Below are 21,046 nucleotides of genomic sequence, written 5' to 3'. Positions count from 1 at the left end.
CCGAAAGAAAAGAGTGGTGTTTGTAGAAGCTATTCTTGTGAGCGAGTGAGTGGGTGAATTTGCTGTGCACCGCTTTTTAACCACAGATAACAGCGCCCTCTAGATTTTCAAAGGGGATATAATTCGGATCTAAAACCGGTAAGTTTGTGTAAATGTGTGAAGCAGAGGTAAACAATGCTAAAAATCTGATTGTCTCAGCGTCGGAGCTTTTTGAAAAATCATGTTCAGATGAACATCTGGCTGGATACGTCCAGATGTTTTGAAAGCTGTGCCAGTAAGAGGAAAAGTCTCGTTCTGAATTTTCCATGCAGAATGAAATTATGAACTCTTGCAGAGAGTTTTAATATTGGGCGAAAATAAATCCAAGACAGATATTTCGGATATCTCTGGCTTACCAATATCTGCATTAAGTAGAAATTAAAGTTAAATTAATATATTATGTAAAGAATGTAACCAAGAATACAACAAAACGATGCCATCGAGCAGTGGTTTCCGTTATATGTATTCCAGTTATCTACCTTGGATTCGGCTCTCTAGAGAAAGAGACGGAGAAGAGAGAGTGGTAATGGCGCCGTCATAATAAAAGCACGTGCCGAGCCGTTCTTAGCGTTTGTCTGCTAACTTATCGCTCATGTAATAAGCCAGGGAAAAATCTCATCTGCTTCTTTTGCTAAGAACGCAATCTTGTTATCTGTTTGATAACCGAACTATTTATGATAACCGAACGCATGTATATTTAATAGATAGTCACAAAAAAAGCCATAACAAACAGTTGCAAGAACTTTGGAAACATGGTTTACGCTCACCTAAGTGGCGTGTTTATTGCAGTGTGTGTTGGCTTATTAACTTCAGTGGAAGGCCATGGTCGTCTGTGGCAGCCTCCCTCCAGATCTAGCATGTGGAGAGTCGGGTTCAAAACCCCAAAGAATTACAATGACAACGAACTATTTTGCGGAGGAATGGCTGTAAGTGATATTTTATTCTAAGCTGGCTGAATCTACCCGGCATTATCCGAGACTAGTTTTACTGTATTTTTTTCGATTATTGCCCCCCCCTCCAACTTCTCGAGTTTTTTTATTCTAAATATTTGATTGTGAATTTTTCTACTTATGTATGACAAGTTAAGACACGACAACTGCGCCAGCTAATTCTCTAATCGTGTGATATTTAGGCACGTCATTCGAGCAACCTGGGATTCTTATGTCAAGAACAAAAAGCATGCGATTTTAAATGAAATGGACTGCTGTGTTTTTTTGTTTCTTTTTTTGGTCGCTAAAATTATTTGTAAACAAACAAACTTTTTCAGACTAACAGACCGAGATTTGAGGGGGGGGGTAAATAATTTGTTGATTTATTTACTTTTCATTGTCTTATTTTTTGGTAAACAGTTACGATTAAAAACAATTACGATTTTTAAGAAAAAGTAAACATTTTTTCTTTTAACTTGAGAGAATGTTTTCCATTTTTATGTTCGACTCATGTCTGCAAATAAACCGACTTAAGTTCGGAAAAAAAAAACTATTTTTTTTAAAGATTTTAAGCGACCTCACCCCACCAAAAAAAAAAAAAAAAAAAAAAAAAGAGCCGGTTGTCGAACCTAAATTTGGTCATGCCTATATATCACAAGATTAGGAAATTAGCAGGAACAGTTGTCGTACCTTAATTTGTCGTACATAAGTAGTAAAACCGTTTTATATTCCTTTCGAATGTCGAATGACCAATAGTTCATACTTTTTCCACAATTAACAAAACGGTTAAAATGGCTGATATTTTACGAAGAAGCAAATGCTGTCTGGTGGATTAACTTTCGTAATATTTATAATAGGATTTCTTTTTCATTTCAGTTTCATGTTGTCTTATTGCAGTTTTAGCTTTACTAAATATCCGATTAATAATACATAAAACACGAGCGTATCTCCCCTTACATTGTGATAGCATCCTATGACTCCGTTCTCATAAAAATACAAATAAAAATGGACTCTCTCGTCAGGTCCCGGCGCATAAGCCAACTAAGTTGTCCTAAATTAACACATTATTTGTTTATAGTGGTGAAGGCTTTGTGCAAGACCATTCACACATTTTTTTTTAACCATTGCTAATCTCGGTCGGTGCAAATGATTGCTGCAGAACAGAGCAGACGATAGACTTCAGTCTTCCTTCTCCTAGATGCATGTCTTAGCGAAGACTGAGGGTGCATCTCTCTTAATGGCCTTAATGCGCCCCCAGATACTAAACTGGAAATTTCTAGATGCCAGCGCAAATTCATACAGCAACTAGTATTCCCAAGTGGTCACCCATCTGGTACTGGCCAAGCTCATCGTTGCTTAATTTCGGTGATCTAATGAGAATAGATGTTTCAACGTGATTATCTATCTTCTATCTTCTTCTTCTATATAAATAAAATGAACTCATTTTTTCACGTCGGATTTTGACCTTAATAGGATTAAAAATCAAGATATTTCATGCAAATACATTATGCACAAACGGCAGAACAATATCTGAGGTGTGTTATAGGCTTATTATTTCTCAAATTCCTCGATAATCTTAGATTTCTATACTTTTTCTGCTGAGAAGTCACGGCCAAAATCGGTTAAGATCAATGGCAGTGGTAAAATATTTTCTCTCTAATAAATTCCTCCTCCCCCTGCCACCACTTAACACCGTTTGGGGATCGTTCACAAGGAACAGTTGAGAAGAAAACACCGGTTTGGCTTCGTAGTTCTTTCATGTGAAGTTATTTAAAATCACTAAACTAAGCTGCAGTGCTCTGTGGCGTAGTGGTTAGCGTGCTGGACAATTCACATTATATTTTCACGTTCGCGCCGACCTACTGTAGTCGTTTTTTTTTTTTTTTTCCTAAACAACTGGAATGGACTTTTCTTGGTGGCCGAACTGTTAACGTTGCAGATGTTTTTTTTTTTTTTTTTTCACTTTATTTTCCTACTTTTAATCATGACTCCGGGTTTGATCCTTCCTACTTACCTACCATAACATTTTTTAACCCCCCCGTCCCGGAAACAAACACTCGGGCAACGCCGGGTGCCCCCGCTAGTACTGTATATAACCTCTCTCATATATCAAGTACTCTAATTACTGCGTCCATTGTGGACGCAATGGTTAGAGTACTTGGAAAGAATTGTAAAAAGGTTGAAGGTTCAATCCTCAGTGTGGGCGACCGAAAAATACTATTGCGAATTACTTAGGACCTCTATCCAGTCAGGGCTGACGTAACAAAAACATGCTAGCTCCGTGAAGTAAATAAAGGGCTCCGCTCGAAATTCCGTCCAAATTCCCGAGTTCGAAAAAATACACCCGAAGAAGGTCGGAGGTTACAGCGACCGAAACGTTGTGAAAATCACACTCAAGATGAGAACAGTAGTCAGATGAATCCAAATACGGGAAAAAAAAAAAAAAAAAAAAAAAAAAATCAATTTTTGGTGTATTTTAGATCAGGAAGCCAGTATCTTCAGGTGTGTTACGGGAGATAGCATTAAAATTACTCATACTTGAGGATAAATAAAACACATTCATAGAGGATAAATTGTTAGAGAAAACTGATAAGAAAATACGATTTATATTTCGTACCAAAACTCACTTCTGCTGCTACTACAAGCAGTAGAACGGAATCTCACACATTCTTTGGTGCTTGTTAAGATAAGAGTCAACAGATTATTGTTTTTTTTTTGTTTTTTTTTTATCTCGTTTTAAGCAAAAAAAAATATGTACTTAATTGTCATGTCGAAAACAGTAATATATGCAAAAATCGAGTAGAAAATTATTTATAGTTAAAAGTAATTTTTGCAGAAAATCGCAGAAAATTGCATTTTTCTTAGATGTTATAAAATAGGCGGTGAAGAGGTCACACACAGGGGACATAACTCGGAACGCACAAAAATTTTCACCTATAGCGATAGACTTTTTTTTTTTTTTTACTAAAAACACAATAGCAGGTGTTCTAGTCGATGACTTTTCGTAATATTTGTATATATTACTATTTTTGACATGACAGTTAAGTATGTAATATTGTTTTTGCTTAAACGACATTAAAAATCGATCCATCGACTATCTTAACGAGCACCCATGCTTCTTCTAAATTAATCACTTGGATTGTAGGTTTGTTTGATTTTCTCTACTCCCGGACAACGCCAAATATATTGCATTTTTTAATTTGATTAAACCATTTTCTGTTTGTTGATTATAGCATCAGTGGAACAAAATGAACGGCAAATGTGGCATTTGTGGTGATCCTTATGATGGAGTCCGCGAAAACGAGGCTGGTGGGATCTATGCTACTGGCACGATCGGAAAATATTACCGGAGAGGGGAAATAATCACTGTTGACGTTGAACTGACTGCCAACCATTTGGGATGGTTTGAATTCCGTCTGTGTGTCAACAACGATGTCACAAAGAGAGCCACCCAAGAATGCTTGGACAAAAATCTTCTACAATTGGCTGACGGAAGCGGAACAAGGCTCCATATAGGTAGCCGAAAGGGTCATTACACCATTAAGCTGAGACTTCCGGCCGGAGTTACTTGTGATCAATGCGTATTACAATGGAAATATCACACTGGTAAGTGGAAAAAAGTGCCTACTTACAGGTCCGCGATTTACTTGTTGGTCAGTCCTATACCACACCTTATCGTGTACCCACATTATTTTTTAAAAAACTCATAATTTTATAGAGTGACATAATTAATAGTGATGGGATGATTCTAATATTTTCCAGGTTCCAATACAATGACCGATTCCGATAACAAATACGACCCCCCCCAAAAAAAACAGCCACAGCATACGAGTAATATAGACCCCTGTTGTCCCTATCAAAGGAGTTTATTAAATGGCGTCGATTTAAGTTCGTTTATATAGAAATGCTTCGATATTTAGAGCTTTACTTATCACAGAGAGAACAATGAGTTTAAGATATAAATATACCAAAGTTATTTTGAAAATAAATAAAATGAACTAACTTTATTTACGTCAGTTTATTTTCTTTCTATTTAAGAATTTTGCGATGGAACAAAATCTGTAAATAACGGATATATTTTTTTTTTTTTATTTATTTGTATCTCACCGATAATTTATATAGACATACAGAAAGGGAAACGTGTACATAAATCATACATTCCTTTCATGTAATATAAATTTATGTATTTATAACAATGTTATAAAAGCCACTGGAAAATTTAACCCCAAATCATTCTACCCTAAGAAATTTTAGTGCTTGTACAGTTTCGCAAAGATATATATATATATATATATATATATATATATATATATAACGAACATAAAAGAAAAATCTATGATATACGCGACTATTATCAAATGAAGTCGTCATTAAAAAAAAATCACTTAATTTGATCGAGTAGATTTTTTTTTTTTTTTTTTTACAAAAGAAAATCAAATTTTAGTGAGACCGATCGCGACGCAACCATCTTGACAATTTCATGCTACGAGAATGGAGTCGCCAGGAAAGATAACTCCGCCTAATTCTTGAAGTTTTTCAAAACACACATGGAGTTTTAACAATTTTATTAATAATTTTGAAACGCATTCTTGAAAGAAAAACAGAAAGAAAACAAAAAAAAAAAAACAAGGAAGACCTAAAATTATTCAAAACTGTAAAAATAATGTCCTCAAACATTAGCAAGCTTCAAGACTTTATAATAGAAATTTCATTTTTTACCACTAATCCTTAGTCTGACTGATATGATCATAAAGCCACACTCAATCACTTAAAATCAATATCCCCCAACCAAAATAAACGCACAGAATTTATCTGAACAATTTCATTAACTGCCCTAAAATACTAGAATAATAGCTCAGGTCTCCTTTTACGTTAAATTTACATGTTTAACATTTTCCTTCGACAAATTTTTCAGACTGTTCACACGTAATCGCCTGAAAAACTGGAATCTTACTTTTGTTCAAAAGGATTTGCTGAAAACTTTCACCTACGACTCCATTTTTTTAAGTTATGCACTTACAGTTTTATAAGCAGGCAAAATTCCAGTCTTCATTTGTGTATTTGCGTCTTATTGGTGAAAGGAGTATAAACTTAACTGACAAAATTGTTTCAATTAACAATTATTAATAATTATTTATTCCCCGCTTTGAGTTTATTCCCGTTTTATTCACTTGCTATATATATATATATATATATATATATATATATATATATATATATATATATATATATATATATATTTGAGAACTTGATTTTACGACCATTAAACACTACTTAATAAAAAGGAGATCCCAAAATAAAAGAAACATGGCGCCAAAATGTATCTAGCGTAAAAAAATGTGAAAAATCTTGAAGTTCACTAATTCATTGAAGTTTTTTTTGTTTTTTTTTTTATCAGGTTTGTCAATGCTGATGGACCGGGCAAAAGCCAACACTTGATTTTTTAATTTTTTTTTTTGCTCAATTAAAATAAATTTACGTTTTTTTTATGTTATGATGTATAAATTTAAATTTTACTGGTAGCTTAATAACAATAAATTAAGCATCATTTTATCTTTAGTACCCAACTTAAAAGTTCAACATATTTTTAAGGAATTATTTTTAGAATCGGAAGTTAGTAGGGTCTGCCAAACGATTGTGAAGAATAGAGCGCATGATCCCGTGACGTCAGACCTGTGCGAACTATATGATGTATGGAAAAGCAGAAGCGACTTAATAATTTTTTTAAAAACCTTTGTTTATTTTCTTCAAACTGCAATTAATAATTAATCTGTTATAATTTTGTTAGGTTTTAAGATTCATAGTTTAACGATTAATATTATAAACATTTGTATATTAAATATGAAATTCGGTTTTACTAAACTGTTCATTTGGTTAATTACAGGTTTCCATACTTTTGTAAAGAGATACAAACTAGATATGGTAGTGGTCTACAACATGTTCATTATTTGTGCAATAATATTTTTCAATCGATTTTAATCTGGCAATAAAATAGCTGGCAAAAATCATGTTTATATGATGGCTTAATATTTAAAAAATTGGTACTCATGCAGAGAGTGATCCGTGCTGAAATAATAACGTTATTATTTAAAAAGCTATTCTTAATATGGGGAAGGGAGGGTGTTTTATACCTATTCTGTACTTTAACCTTACAATTGAATTAAAAAAAACATATCATAAAACTTTAATTAAACTAAAAAAAAAAAATAGCGCGGATCACTCTCTGCATTAGCACCAAAAGATTTAAACAAAAAACAATTTTTAAATAATGGAATTTTAATCATTTTAATCTTTTAAAAATTAATTTTTAAAAAGTTCCTTTTTCTTGGCAATTCAACTGATAATATTATATTTGATTAGAAAAAAAAGCTACTAAAAATATTAATTCATATCAATTTTTTTAATTGCAGCTTCAAGGTAAGGTTTTGTTCAATACGTTTTTGTTCAATACTTTAAAAAAAATAAATATTTTTTACTTATTTGAACTCTTATGTTTTATAATAAATAGAAATTTCGACCGATTTAAATATATTTTATTCGAATTTCTAAAAAATAAATATGGAGGGAGGAACATGCACTAAAAATATTTCCCTCGTATATTTTACGGAAACTGCATTTTATTCCGATTTGCATAAGTATCCAAAACTTCACGAAAATGTTACCATTAGTTGATTTTTGCTAGTTTATTAAACACGGGTATATTTCCCCGTTCGGAATGCTTACTACATGGGAATGTTATTTTAAAGCGTCAAGATTTTCATCTCACAATTACATTATTTTCGTACGATAAATTAAAAAAAAAAATTATTTCTAGTTTATTTTGCCCTTCTTTTAAATGGTACAGAAGTTATATTGATAACATTAACTTATAATAAAGTTACATCATGTTACATATGGGGGGGGTAATTCTGTGGTGAATTTTTTTTTTGGGGGGGGGGGTGTCTAGAAATTAGACTCAAATTTTCCTGATTCCGACACCGATATTCTGAAAAGTTAAGATTTTTCCGATTCCTGATTCCGATTAATCGTCGCAAATAAATAATCTCATGAAAATCCACAAGATTCAAAGAAAAATGTGCAGGCATAAATTTCCTGTGTGTTAGTATTTATCGTCTAGGTGTAACTTTTATAAACATACATGGAATTAATAGTTTTATTTGCTACTACTGTACATTTTCCGCCCAAATTGATGAGCAAAATAAGCTTTGCCAGTGTTCGCAGATTTACCTCGGTAATTTAATTTTTCACATAAATTAGCATAATTTCTGATAATCTAAAAACAAGCAAAAAACACTCATCGTTAACTTTTAATTCAGAATTCATTTGCAAGCGGCAAGGAATGTCCAACTTGCTATTTGCTTTCTCACTTCACCTTACCACTTGAAATAATTTCGTCCGAGGTCAGACAAAAAACTTTTACTCGCTAAATGTTTGACGAGACGGATAATTTATATGCAAATAAATACACATTGGTCTTTATTATATAGTAAATGGTTTAATCAAACATTCATTGGAATAAAAAAAATGCGCCTATATTTTAAAATATTTTTCTCTAGGCACTCTCTACCGTGTAACATGTTTTCAATGCCGGGCAACGCCGAGTAAATGCCCTTCTTTAATAATGAGTTAGTTTAAGTCTAGCATGAAAGACATCGATATCGCAAAATAACAAAAAGAAAAAAGCTCACGTAACTATGAAGTCCAACAAATACAACACGAAATCAGATAATCTACAGACAAAATGAATGGCAGAGATTTTTTTTTTTTTTTTTAACATTTAATTGATTTATTGTTATTTGATACTAGTAGGGCTAGCCGGCATTGCCCGGGAGGCAAAAGTGTAACATATTTCTATTTAAACTTCTATCTCTTTACCCCTCTCTCTCTACCCGTTTTATTTCTCCCTCTCTCCAATCCTCTCTTTCTCCACTGCCCAACCATCCCTCTCTAGCCAGACAAATCTTATATATATATTACAGGGTAGAACGATAAAATTGTCGCCCTAAAGAAATCGCTTCTACAGCTTTATTTGAAAATTTTTATTGAAAAAATTAATTCAGGTGACTTGGTTATGTAATAGAGCTGACAACTATTCAATGTAGCCGCTTTCGTCCTCAATCACCTGCTGGATACGGGTCCAGAACTGGAAGCATGCCTTTTCTACAAGCGCTGGCGGGAGCTTAGCAAATACTCGACGCATGGTGGCGATCAGGTTGATTTTGGTGTTGTAGGAGGTCATGTTGGTGATGTTTTCGACATATGGCTAAATGAAGTAATTCAGCGGGTTCAGGTTGAGGGAAGAGGGAGCCAGTAAGAGAAAGCTACAAAGTTGTAGCAGACCTGAAGCCAAGCCTGGGTCTCTTTGGACTTGTGGACCGTTGCAGAGTCCTGCTGTCACATCCAGGGTATACCAGCGGCTACCTGATTACATCGGGGGATCACCACACTTTTCAGCACATTCAGGTACACTTTTGTGTTGACTTTGAAGCAGACTTCAAAAGATGTGAGGTGGCATGATGTGGCCCTCACTTGAAACCACACCAAATACCATAACCGTAGGTCGTCCGATGCGTTGAGCTGTATCTCCAAGCATTGAACCATCAAGATTTGCATTTTGAGGGTGCTGGCAACGGTCCTGCTGTCATAACTTGGATCGGTAGAGAGCACGAGTTGTACAGTGGCACATCTCCAATCTCGCTCGGTGAACACTGTCACTTTCAGACATGATAGAAGGCTTCCTATCGCTCTTGGGGTTTATACACAACTGCCCAACTAGTAGATGGTCTGCAACAAGAAAACCGGTTTTCATCAAACGGAAATAAAATCACGTCTTTTCTATTGCGCCAATTTTAATGTTCCACGCTGTACACAGACAACTCTTTTATACAATTTTATTTGGAATATCAATTCAATTTATATAAGCAAGTTGCTCTGCTCCACCTTGTATAATAGATTTTTCTAAGAAAAAGTTGGCATTTTTTTTCCAAATTAGTGCCTAACAACACTGAAAACTAATGTTCCTTGACAAAACTTACTCCAGTTGACGTCCCTATTCTCCAAAGAATGAATAAGTGTCTACATTGTGGATATTATTCACCCAGGGCAACTCTGATCCAAAATATACCAACTTTGTGGGGTTTAGTCTTGTAGTTTTTTTTTACTTTTAGCTGGAGATACAACCACACAGACAACTGTCCTTCATATAAGAGATCATTTACTAAGGAGCTATGGAGTTTACTATTTAGCTGACCAGAGAACTAGCCACAGTTACAATAATCAATAGGAAAATTCGACCCAGTATATACACAGACGCAAACACACGCTACTACTTTCTATATAGAAGTCTGAATTTGTTAGTCATCGTCTCAAAGTTTATTGGCATAACACCATTTCTAGCAAACTTAAAATTTAACGACTACGGCTGATTATTATGTCTGATTTCGAGTTTAGCTGACGGCAGTTTAGTCTTTTTTCCAAAAAAACAAAAAAAAAACTTTTGAAATTACTATATATAATAGTCAATAGAGTTTAGCTCAATACTAAACACGAAATTTGCATACACTAAAAGATCATATTTAAGCATATCATACCATTGGGCAATGCCGGACGGCCTTAAAGACACGTTTACAAACAAAATGAAATATTTTGGGGCTCTGAAAATCAAAGTATAATTCATCAAAAAGCAGTTGCACCCCATAAAGTGTACTGTATGGCGTGCAGTAACGGAGGAAAAGATTATTTAAACTTTTTTTTTTTTTTTTTTTGAAGATTAAAACGAAAATGCTGTCACTATTATTGGAGAGAGATACCGGGCTATGATTACAGACTTCTTGCGCCCACAAATTTAAAATATGCCCGGACTATGGTTCTAACAAGGTGAGACAACGTCACATACGGCGAGAGACACCATGGAGCTTCTCAGGCAATGCTTTGGCGACGACATTATCTTTCGCTCCGGCAATGCCAAATGACCATCACGTCCCCCAGACTTGACCAACCCAGACTTTTGTTGTGGTGATATCTTAAAGAAAGTCTATTAACAAACCCAAACCCTGCAAGAATTGAAGGAAACCATCAAGAACGAAATAAGGGAGTTAAGTCGTAATCCAGAAATTCTGCAATCTCTCATGAATAATGTTTTGGAAAGAGCACAAATATGTGAAAATGAAAATGAGCAAGATTTAAAAGACATTATTTGTCATAAATAATAATTGTTTGAATTTTGCATTTTTTTTTTTAATTTGCCAATGTCTTAGTCAGATTGTGTTAAAATTAGAGAAGGATATGAAAAACAAAGAATCTATTTGAGTTCAAAACTCTTTAGTGACTTTTGGGACGCCCTGTATTTATCTTCTCTATTTACTATTGTAGAAAAGGAACTTTGTGTGTTCGTTCCCTATGGACTCCGAAATGGCAGTCTTTTTTAATTTCACACAAAGGTACTCAATATATCTGGAAGTGTTCTTTGATAGATTTTGTATCAGAATGTTTCAAATACGTATCGAAAATTGATAAAAAAATCCGATTAAAGAAGAATTTTGACCAAAGTTAACACTTTTATATAGCCTAACATCACAAGTGCATTTGAAAAGTTTTATCACTGCACAAGCAGAAATAAGTATATAAAACCAACGCAGATTATTTTATAAGACGTTTGAAATTAATGTTTCTTTTTAAAGCACAGTTGGACATGATACTTGACCTTCGTACTTTTAACTAATTCAAGTGATTATGTAAAAATTATTTCATAAGATGAACAGTTGGTTCTTTGATAAGACAGAGGCGCATTAGAAATGAATATTTCTACTTCGAGCACAATTAAACCATGATACTTGACCTTTGAATTTTACACGAAGTGAAGCCATTATTTACAGATAATTTTATAAAATCAGTAGTAGATTCCCTACAGTGCATCGTCGACTCTACAGTGCATCGTATTGTTGAATAAGTCACTGCAGGGAGGCATGTGTACCGGGGGATCCTCACTAGAGCTGGCAATTAATCAATTTTATGAAAAATATGGGCGATTTCATCAATTTCGATGAAAATAAGTATTGGAGGATGCAACATTTGTTGACCCTCATTCAATCCTAAACACCGTCCGATCTCCCTGCGAGTAGATATATTTTTTCGAATACACATAGAATTCATATTCATGTATTTCGCCACTTTTGTTTTAATCCATTCTCTCTCACACAGACAAGGATGTTATATATACATTCAATTATACCCCCTTTGCTCGTATATAAGCAAAACAACTATTCAAGTACATTACAGAACAGGATATATTTCTTAAACCCTAGCTGTCTCACATGCAAACTATTTTCGTGAACATTTGAATCACATAAATTCATTCACCCTAACCCTAACTCTTCATAACCAATCCCTTTGCGTTGGGAATTATAATTAATTTTTTATTCTATTTTCATTTTCTTTTAATCATTTCAAAAAGGTAACACTTGGGGAGTGAATATGGTCAACCGATGTAAAGGCCTCGGATGTTCCGAACCCCAGGAAGAATTCTATGGATGTTCTGATGTGGCCATTCTTCCTCCCAATGTTCGGATACCAACCACTCCTAACCCAAAGAATCGGATAACCACAAGGGGACCACAGAGGAGGACAACCAGAGGGCCTCGTCGCCACACAACCCGAAGACCTGCTCGCCACACAACCAGAAGACCTGCTCGCCACACAACCAGAAGACCTGCTCGCCACACAACCAGAAGACCTGCTCGCCACACAACTCTCAACCATAAACTGTGCCGTGCTGTCGGTGTCTGGAGGGGCAATTTCATGCAAGATACATGGTGTCGAACCAATTGCAGCAAAGGAAACTGCCCCAAATCGATGTGCCGATGCGATTAATCGATTATCAATTACAAAAGATCAGGAAATGTTAACATAAAAATAATTACTATCCTAACACCTAACGTCTTTTTCGTCTCCATTTTATCTTGTATGCATATATTTATTCAAACCCGATGTTGTTTCCAAAGGTTAACAGAAAAATAAATAAAAAAATGATATATTTTCATTCTTTTTACGAAAAACACTACTTTTAAATCTTTGAAAAATAAATTTTCTTTTAGTGGGCCCAATATTGCTAGTATACCATTAAGTAAGAAATGCTTTGAAGAATCGATGCCAAAAGAGAAAAAAAAATGATAAGTAAATGCGCATTTTTGCTAAAAATACGATAATTTCTTTCGGCAATTTGTCGTTACGTGATATTTCCTCACTTATGGTAGACCATAAATGACTACAAACAGTTGTTCATATTTACAAACAGCTGTCATCTCCCACTTTTCTTTTTTGTTGTGACTCGCGCTTGACTTAATGTGGAGTGACTTTTGCATATACTACACTCTTGTCCAGAAACACTTGGTCCTGATGGCAAGACAGGGTCAAGATGACCAAGCGTGATACTAGATGCAGGAGTTGTCTCCAACGGCATATGGCGCTTAGCATTCCCAAAATCATCACCCATCTGGTACAAGCCAGCCTTATCGTTGCTTAACGTCGGGGGTTATTTAGGCAACAAATATGCATCGCTTATGAAAAAAGAATTAAATCCTTATAAAATTGATTCTTCACTTACTCGTCCAAACAAACGTTAAAAATACATGGAAATTTACAGAACTAAATGACTTCATTTATTCATATAAAGACTACCGTAGTTTCTTTGAAGCTATCATTAAATTTTGAATTTTTTAATTTCACCACGCGAAATCTATCGACTGAGATAAAAAGATGCAATTATTTGAAATTCAGGTACTTATGTTATATTTTTGCATATTCTTGTAGCAAATTATCATAAATCTTATTTAGACAAAAATAAATAATTGATTCAAAAACCTTTTAAACAATATGTGTTATCCATTGAGACAAAAATGGCGGTGAATAGTGTTTTTTTTTTTTTTTTTTTTTTACCTTTTGGAAAATTTTTAATTTAAACTGATTAAAAATAGAAAAAGTTTTATATCATTCTGCTTTTCAGATGATAAAGTTCAGGTTTTTGTCTTTATGGAAAAAAAAGTTGTTCAAGAATAATGGATCTTAATAGATTTTAGTTTGTAAAAAAAAAAAAAAAAAAAAAAAAAAATTCTATCATTTTTTGGTTGTATCGATACTGAACTATATATATATATATGCTCTGGAACCAATAAAAAGCATTCATTGGGCTTAAATTTACAAAAATTATATAAAAGAAAGATCTTTTTCATAAAAAACCTTATGAGAATATTTTAATTCATTACGATTGGTATACACAAACCGAGTAAGTTTCAAGTAAATGATCAATATATATATATAATATATATATATATATATATATATATATATACACATTGCTTGAGCGAAAGGTTTGTCTAGTGACAGGCTTCAGATGTGAAAAATCTGAAAGATTAGCTCCTAAATGAAGCGGATATTTTTTCCACAAGAATATTTGTGTTTTTTATAGTGGTGATAAGTTCAAGTTACCCACTATGCAAATTGTATTCACCTTTTACGTATGTTTTTCGGGAATAATGTTATTTAATACATCTCTAAAATCTAATATAAAATGATTTTATTATTTGTTGTTGAAAATCTAATTCCGACCTTAGTTGGGCTGGATGGTCCGAGATTGGGCCGGTAATGGTTGCGAAATGATCATTATTTCGCGACCTTTATTACTACGCCAAGACTTGGAAAGGTGCATGTACGTCGGCAACCAACTGGTAACAGATAAAGTGCTCACCGAGGTACTGCTAGCAACCTACCTCGTCACGTAACATGATTAGACGCAACATAAGAAACTAATGGTCAGACAGGGAACACCGCAGAGCACGGACGACGTCGGCACCCATCAGAACTCTCGAATGAAGTGGCGTGCACCAATGACCAACTCCCTTGGCCCTGCATGGCATGTTCAATATGTATCCAAGGGCCAACTTCTCCCACCTACAACATAAAATGACAGACTCGAAAACACCTTAGGGTAGAACCGTGACCATCGTCATAGATGGCCTGTCAGCTGAAAAATGACGTCATCGCCATAGGTCATCACAAGAGTCAACATGAAATAATCGATTTTGATCAGCCAAAATATTTAAAGTTATGTACATGGCGAATTTTCTCTGATGAATCGAATGTAAAACAGAATCGCATTTTGTAAGTTTGTTTATAACTATATAATTATATAAGACAAAATTATTAGTTATATAATTTGAGTATAGCAGAGAACCTCTGTTAATACCCTGAAAGTAGCTGTTTAATTCAGCTATTTCTTCAACAGCCTCTCTCCCGGATATTACATTTTTGTAGCTGTTGCATTTCAGTTTTTTAAAAACTGCATGACAGCAATAACCTGCTAAGTATAACAGGAAGTACTTCCTTGCATTGATTAACATCATCTTTTGTTACATCTATGTTAAATTTATAAACATGTAACTCTTGCTCCCTTATCATTTCATCCCAATTAGTTTCTTTTAAAATTTTTCAATTCAATAGTTCGATTATTAATTGGTAAGCTCAATTTTAAAACTGACAACATTCTGAATTTTTTTTTTTCACATTCATACACCTGACGTATTGGTATATTATACTGATTTCCAATAAGTTGTCGATACTAGCCAAACCTTGCCTCAAGGTTATCTGTCTGAAACTTTCCTGGTAATATGTACACCATGTTCAGTACATTTATACAATATTTAGTCAATTCTAAAATTGCGTAAGTAGTATGGTGCAAAGCAGTATATGTTTCCTTTGTTAACTTACCAGTTCTTCCAGAAATGCTATTCCAAGTTTCTAGCCAGTCACAGATTTAGGAAACTATAATTATCACTATTTCATGTAAGTGGATTAGCATATTTATTACGAAGTCGACAACCTTTATATGGTGTTTTCACATTCAGTATTGTTCAAATATAAAATATTTGAATGTATTCTGCGATTTCTTCATAATTTGGCAAGCATTCCTGTTTTCCTAAGGTTAGCAAACCTTGAATAGTATATTCGTTGAAAATTTGAAAAACCAAATTAACATTTTGCCTTTCAAAAGTAGTCGGAGAAAGAGTTTTTGAAGTTAACTTATAGCAATATTTCACAAGTGATTGAGATTCTAGGGCATAAAGTTTATGTAAACTAGAAAATGGAGCACTTTGGATGTTATCTGATTCATGATTTCCATTATAACGAAACTTTGGGAACATCATGCATTTACGTTCATCTTTTTGGCCAAGCCAATTGTTTCTAATGCATTTTAATATATGCACTGAGTCGAATAAGAAGAAAAGAGGGCTAGACGTTCTAACTGGATGGGGATATACAATTGAAAGCTTTCATGGGCTACAAAAGAAAGACATTTTATTTATTGCATTATTATCTGTTATAACAGATAATACCTTAAACCCTATATCTTCTAAGCCTATTATTACACGTTTAATTATGTCAAATAAGTTCTCAGCTAGAAGACATTTAGTTGGCATAACATCCTTATATTGTGAAAATACACTGCTAAGCATAAAGGCAAATGCACTTATGGCAGGTTCATTGCTGTTGTTAGCTAAGCCAACAATATTACCACCTTTATAATCAAGATAAGGTTTGAGATATATTTCATCAACAAGTAAAGATACTGTGATGTCATTCTGCATTAGTAACTTGAACTTACCTTTAATATACATGAGAAAATTGTTATCGTGTTGTTCAATGACAGGATTCAGAGAAGTTGATAAGGTTAATCTTCGAATAGTTGAATAGCATGGTAAAATTACATTTTTAGTGTCTCTTAACAGTCTGTACCCTCTAGGGGAGCAGTTGTATAATAAGGAAGAAAATAGCATCATTTCACTCGAATAATTAACCTTATTCATTGTCATTATGCTAATTTGTTCATATATGAACTTAATGGCATTAAAATATTTAAATGATTCATCTTGCACTAATAGCAAAAATAAGATTAATTTTAATAAAGAACTCATATTAGAAGTTTTAATTTCCTGTTCTTCGATGTCCATTTTTTTCATGTTTTCCATCAAAATCTGCAGAGTATTTTCCTCTGTTACATGTTTAGGAATTCTAGACTCCCCTATAGCACTCATTTCCACATCAGTACAAAATACTCTAACGGCCAAGTCCGGTTCAATCACCATAGACATTTTTATTTTGGGGCATGGGCATCTCTTTATATGGCATATAATGATGGCATTGTCTTGCCTAATTGAAGTCCAATAATTTTTATCTATAAACGTTAATTTTTTTTCTAAATCATCTATATTATGGAAAGTTTTACGTTTCCATAACTCTAACTCGTCAGCAACGTTCACATAATGCACGCTTAAGAGCAGAATTTTCTAAACGCATTTTCTTTGCGTTAGGGGACTCTTTAAAAGTGGTTGATGACGATAAATAGGAGGGACAGTTTGGTAATATTCGAGGAATAGCACCATTCTTAAGATAGGGATTTTTTTTGACACTAATTGTCTTTCCAGTCCTTTCATCAAATGCTAATGCCTCTCGCTGTATGTCTTTAGGTCGAAAATGAAGTTCACATACCTAAAGAAATAATTTAAAAAATCGTACCATGTTTGACTTGATAAAAAAAAAAAAAAAAAAAAATTACATGACAAAAAACGATAAGATAAAAAAAATAAGGTAAATGTGCAGAATTAGGCCACCCTCGAAAAATCCTTTTAAATTACTACTTTTATAGGTTTTCGGGGATGCTGAAAACGAAAATAACATTTAAAATTACGGCAAACTAGTAGTTTCTAAGATATAAAGAGATGTTAATTAAAAAAAGGGGAGGGGATAATTTAACCTAAAACGACCACCCACTTTATGGTCAATTTTCTTTTTTTTTTTCTTTTACATGGGCAACGAGCAATTTTTTTTTAAATTGCATTTTCGCCTCAAACAAGGCGAAGTGTTTCTTTGATGTAGGAATGAACACAACTAAACGTAAAATGAGCACCTACAGTTGACCCCCCTCTCCCCGACAAAAATTTACACTTTTTGAATGTGGGTGCTCATTTTACGTTAAACTGTGTTCATTGTACGTTGACTCCCAACCCCCAACATAAGGTGACCATACTCATTTTTCTTCGCTTTTATTTGTTAAAAAGAAAGCGCCCTAAAAAAAATTTAAAAAAAAAAAAAAAAAAAAAAAACGATGCCCATAAAGTGAGTGCTCATTTTACGTTGAATTTTTATAGAAAAGTGATCCCTCATTTTTTTTAAATTACATTTCTTCATATCTTGGAAACTACTCGTTTGTCGTAGTTTTAAACGTTATTTTCGTTTACAGCGCTACTAGCAGTATCAAAATTTTTGGGAAAGTTTTGACAACCCTAACACAAAACTGCGAATTCCGTTTTTACGATATCGCTTTTAAATTGTTAGGTGAAAGTACATAATATTTTCACCATACTCCATTTTAAATAAGTTTCTAAATAATTTATTATTTCAGCACATAACTTAAATTACATGTAAAATTCATTTTGGGTTTGTATTACTGTACACAGATTCGAAAAAGTTGTCAAAAAACAAATATATAACAAATAAATGTTATCAAAGGCAAGATAAGTTACTTTTCTACCTAAATAATAAACTAGACAAAATACTGTTAGAAGTTCGCTCAATATAGGTTACCGTGACATAATTTGGCATATATTCCGTTGTTTTTTTAATAGTATTTTGTCTAGTTTATTATTTATAATACCTTTTCCCAAACTTACCCTCTCCGAGAGAGAGTCGGGCGCCATTTTGAATTTTCCAATACATCGGTAAACACTGCATGTTTTTTGAGCTGAATAAACATGTTACACTGAATAAAACCACAAAAAATATATCCAGTTAGGTAGAAAAGTAACTTATCTTGCCTTTGATAACATTTATTTGTTATATATTTGTTTTTTGACAACTTTTTCGAATCTATGTGTACAGTAATACAAACCCTTCATTTTTATATATACATACTTTCATTTTTATTTTAAAATATGTTCTAAAAATAATAAGGCGCGTTTTTTTTTTTTTTTTTTTTTTTTAAATATCTCAAACATTTTAACACTTACTCTGCTATATTTAGATGGAGTAAAATCCTTCCTTTTTATTGCATTAATCCACTGGTAAATTATTTCCTTTTTTGGGGGAAATGAAAACACGGTAACTTTTGGTCCATTTTCGTAGTTACCTCGACATTTTGGAACTATACATCTCGACGGCATGTTTAAATTTATTTAACCCTCCAAAAATTTAAACCAACTTCCGGTTTCGTCATGAGACACGTGACCAAATTTCAACAGACCGATGTTCCAGACTAAATTATAGTCGTCGCTAGGCCATCATATTACGGTAGCCACGGTAGAACCGACCTTCTCGGATCTCCACCCGCTTCTTGGCATTGGCCATTCCCTTATTTTTCCACATTGTTTCTTACTAAATTACATACCAAGATAATCAATCAGAAGCTGATCAACTATACAACCCGTTGAAGCTGCACAATAGTCATCAATAGTTCTCCTTCGCTTCATGTTATAAAAGCGTTTCTAAATAATGTAATCATTTAGAAACAAAGGATGGCGGGTCTTTGTTAACTATTCTGTTGTCGGATTTTTAACAGACTAAAGGGGGAAGGGGGAGGCGTTTCTGCAAATCAACTGGTTAAACCTGGACTCTAAGTAGAAAGAAAGAAACAATGAAACTCTTACCCTGCGTGGTGAATCCTTCACGACTTTTCTCGGTTAACTGGAGTTGCAACGAATTGCTTCGTTGCTTACAACGACAGATCGTCCTTGTAAAAGTAACTACGAAACGTATAATTGGACTAAACAAAAAGACCAACAACACATATCGCCGATAGGAGTGTTTTTATAACCCACTAGTCGATTCTATGCAAATGTTGTCACATACAACCCACGTAAGTGGACAACAAACAAACAAACACTATTATAAAATCAGTCGACCAAGCTTCATCCCTCCACATCGAGTTCCGGTAAGTAAAAATTACCACATCGTACCTTTACCATCTTTGAAACTTGCAAAAATAATTTAAAAAAAGTAAAAAAAAGAATGTTGCCTAAGTTTTTGTAGTTTCCAGAAATATAGACAAAATAAAACCTACTCTTCTATATCCTGGTGGCAAGAATCCCACTCCTCCCAAAACCCTAAGAAGGAACTGAAAAAGAAAGAGTAGCTTTTATAAGCTAGTATCGGTGCAATCACATTGACACACCGGTTCATTTCCAGGTTTGTATCTGGTGGCGCCTTTATCTCACGGGGGAGATGCAAGAGGGAAAACATGATTGAAATAATATGACGAATTCCCAGAAGATAAAGTTTAGAAGTGACGTGACGTCGCAACAAATTGCCTTGTTGCGACCTAGATATCTCCGAGGTCTGGTAGACTGAGATGCGCTTAACCTGTCAAAGAGTTAAACAACCCTATGCGGCATACGGCCGCTTTTAAAAGAAATGTACATTCGTGCATGTCAACAAACTTAATATAAGGTGAAATAAAGAAGGCTGCCGTTTCCTCCGATTATCCCAGCCGTAATCTGTTGCAAGAGATATCTGTACAAATAAAGTGAATCGACTACTTTGGCTTACCGACGCTATGAAAAGACAAACCCATGCTTAAAAAAAATTGGCCGCCTCATTACCTTGAATATAGCCAAAATAATTTTTTAGAGTTGTACGAGAAAAAGTAGTGGGGATGAAATTAAACGTGCCGTAAAAATTTGTTTCATTGAATCGTGTGATTAAATTATTTCAAAATAGAATCCTCCTCAAACATTTTCTTGAAAATCACCTAAGAAAATGCAGCCGAATCGAAAAATTGTGAATAAATATTAGTTGTAGCAAATTTTCGGCGCTATTTTCAAATTTCGTAATTAATCATACTGCAATCTTAACAGAAATCACGGTAACAAGAAACAAAAAATGGTGCTAGTAGTGCACTTACTGATCCGCGCTATTTTTTTAAAAATCGTATTTCCACGTTTAATTAAAGTTTTATGTTTTTTTTATTCAATTGTAAGGTTAAAGTACAGAATAGGTACAAAACACCCTCCCCATGTTAAGAATGGCTTTTTAAA

General features: G+C 33.8%; 2 protein-coding genes across 2 annotated transcripts in view; one reads left to right on the top strand and one right to left on the bottom strand.

Annotated features, from left to right (window-relative positions):
* The window catches only part of LOC145279767 (uncharacterized), a 139,805-nt gene extending 120,170 nt beyond the window's left edge, over positions 1 to 19,635 (bottom strand). The window contains exon 1 of the mRNA XM_080131084.1: positions 19,025 to 19,635. Coding sequence (XP_079987210.1) covers positions 19,025 to 19,177 — 153 coding nt within the window. The 5' untranslated portion in view covers positions 19,178 to 19,635. The remainder of the gene's footprint in view (positions 1 to 19,024) is intronic.
* On the top strand, positions 628 to 12,901 carry LOC145279765 (uncharacterized). The gene is made up of 3 exons (XM_080131074.1): positions 628 to 965; positions 4,202 to 4,574; positions 12,421 to 12,901. Exons 1-3 carry the CDS (start codon positions 792 to 794, stop codon positions 12,834 to 12,836), a joined length of 963 nt encoding a protein of 320 aa, XP_079987200.1. The 5' UTR covers positions 628 to 791; the 3' UTR covers positions 12,837 to 12,901.
* Positions 19,636 to 21,046: the final 1,411 nt, after the last annotated feature.

Source organism: Euprymna scolopes, chromosome 7 (assembly GCF_053919585.1).
Source record: "Euprymna scolopes isolate OS-2025 chromosome 7, ASM5391958v1, whole genome shotgun sequence".
Taxonomy (NCBI): domain Eukaryota; kingdom Metazoa; phylum Mollusca; class Cephalopoda; order Sepiida; family Sepiolidae; genus Euprymna; species Euprymna scolopes.
The sequence above is the reverse complement of the archived record's forward strand: the minus strand, read 5'-3'. Positions and strand labels throughout refer to the sequence as shown.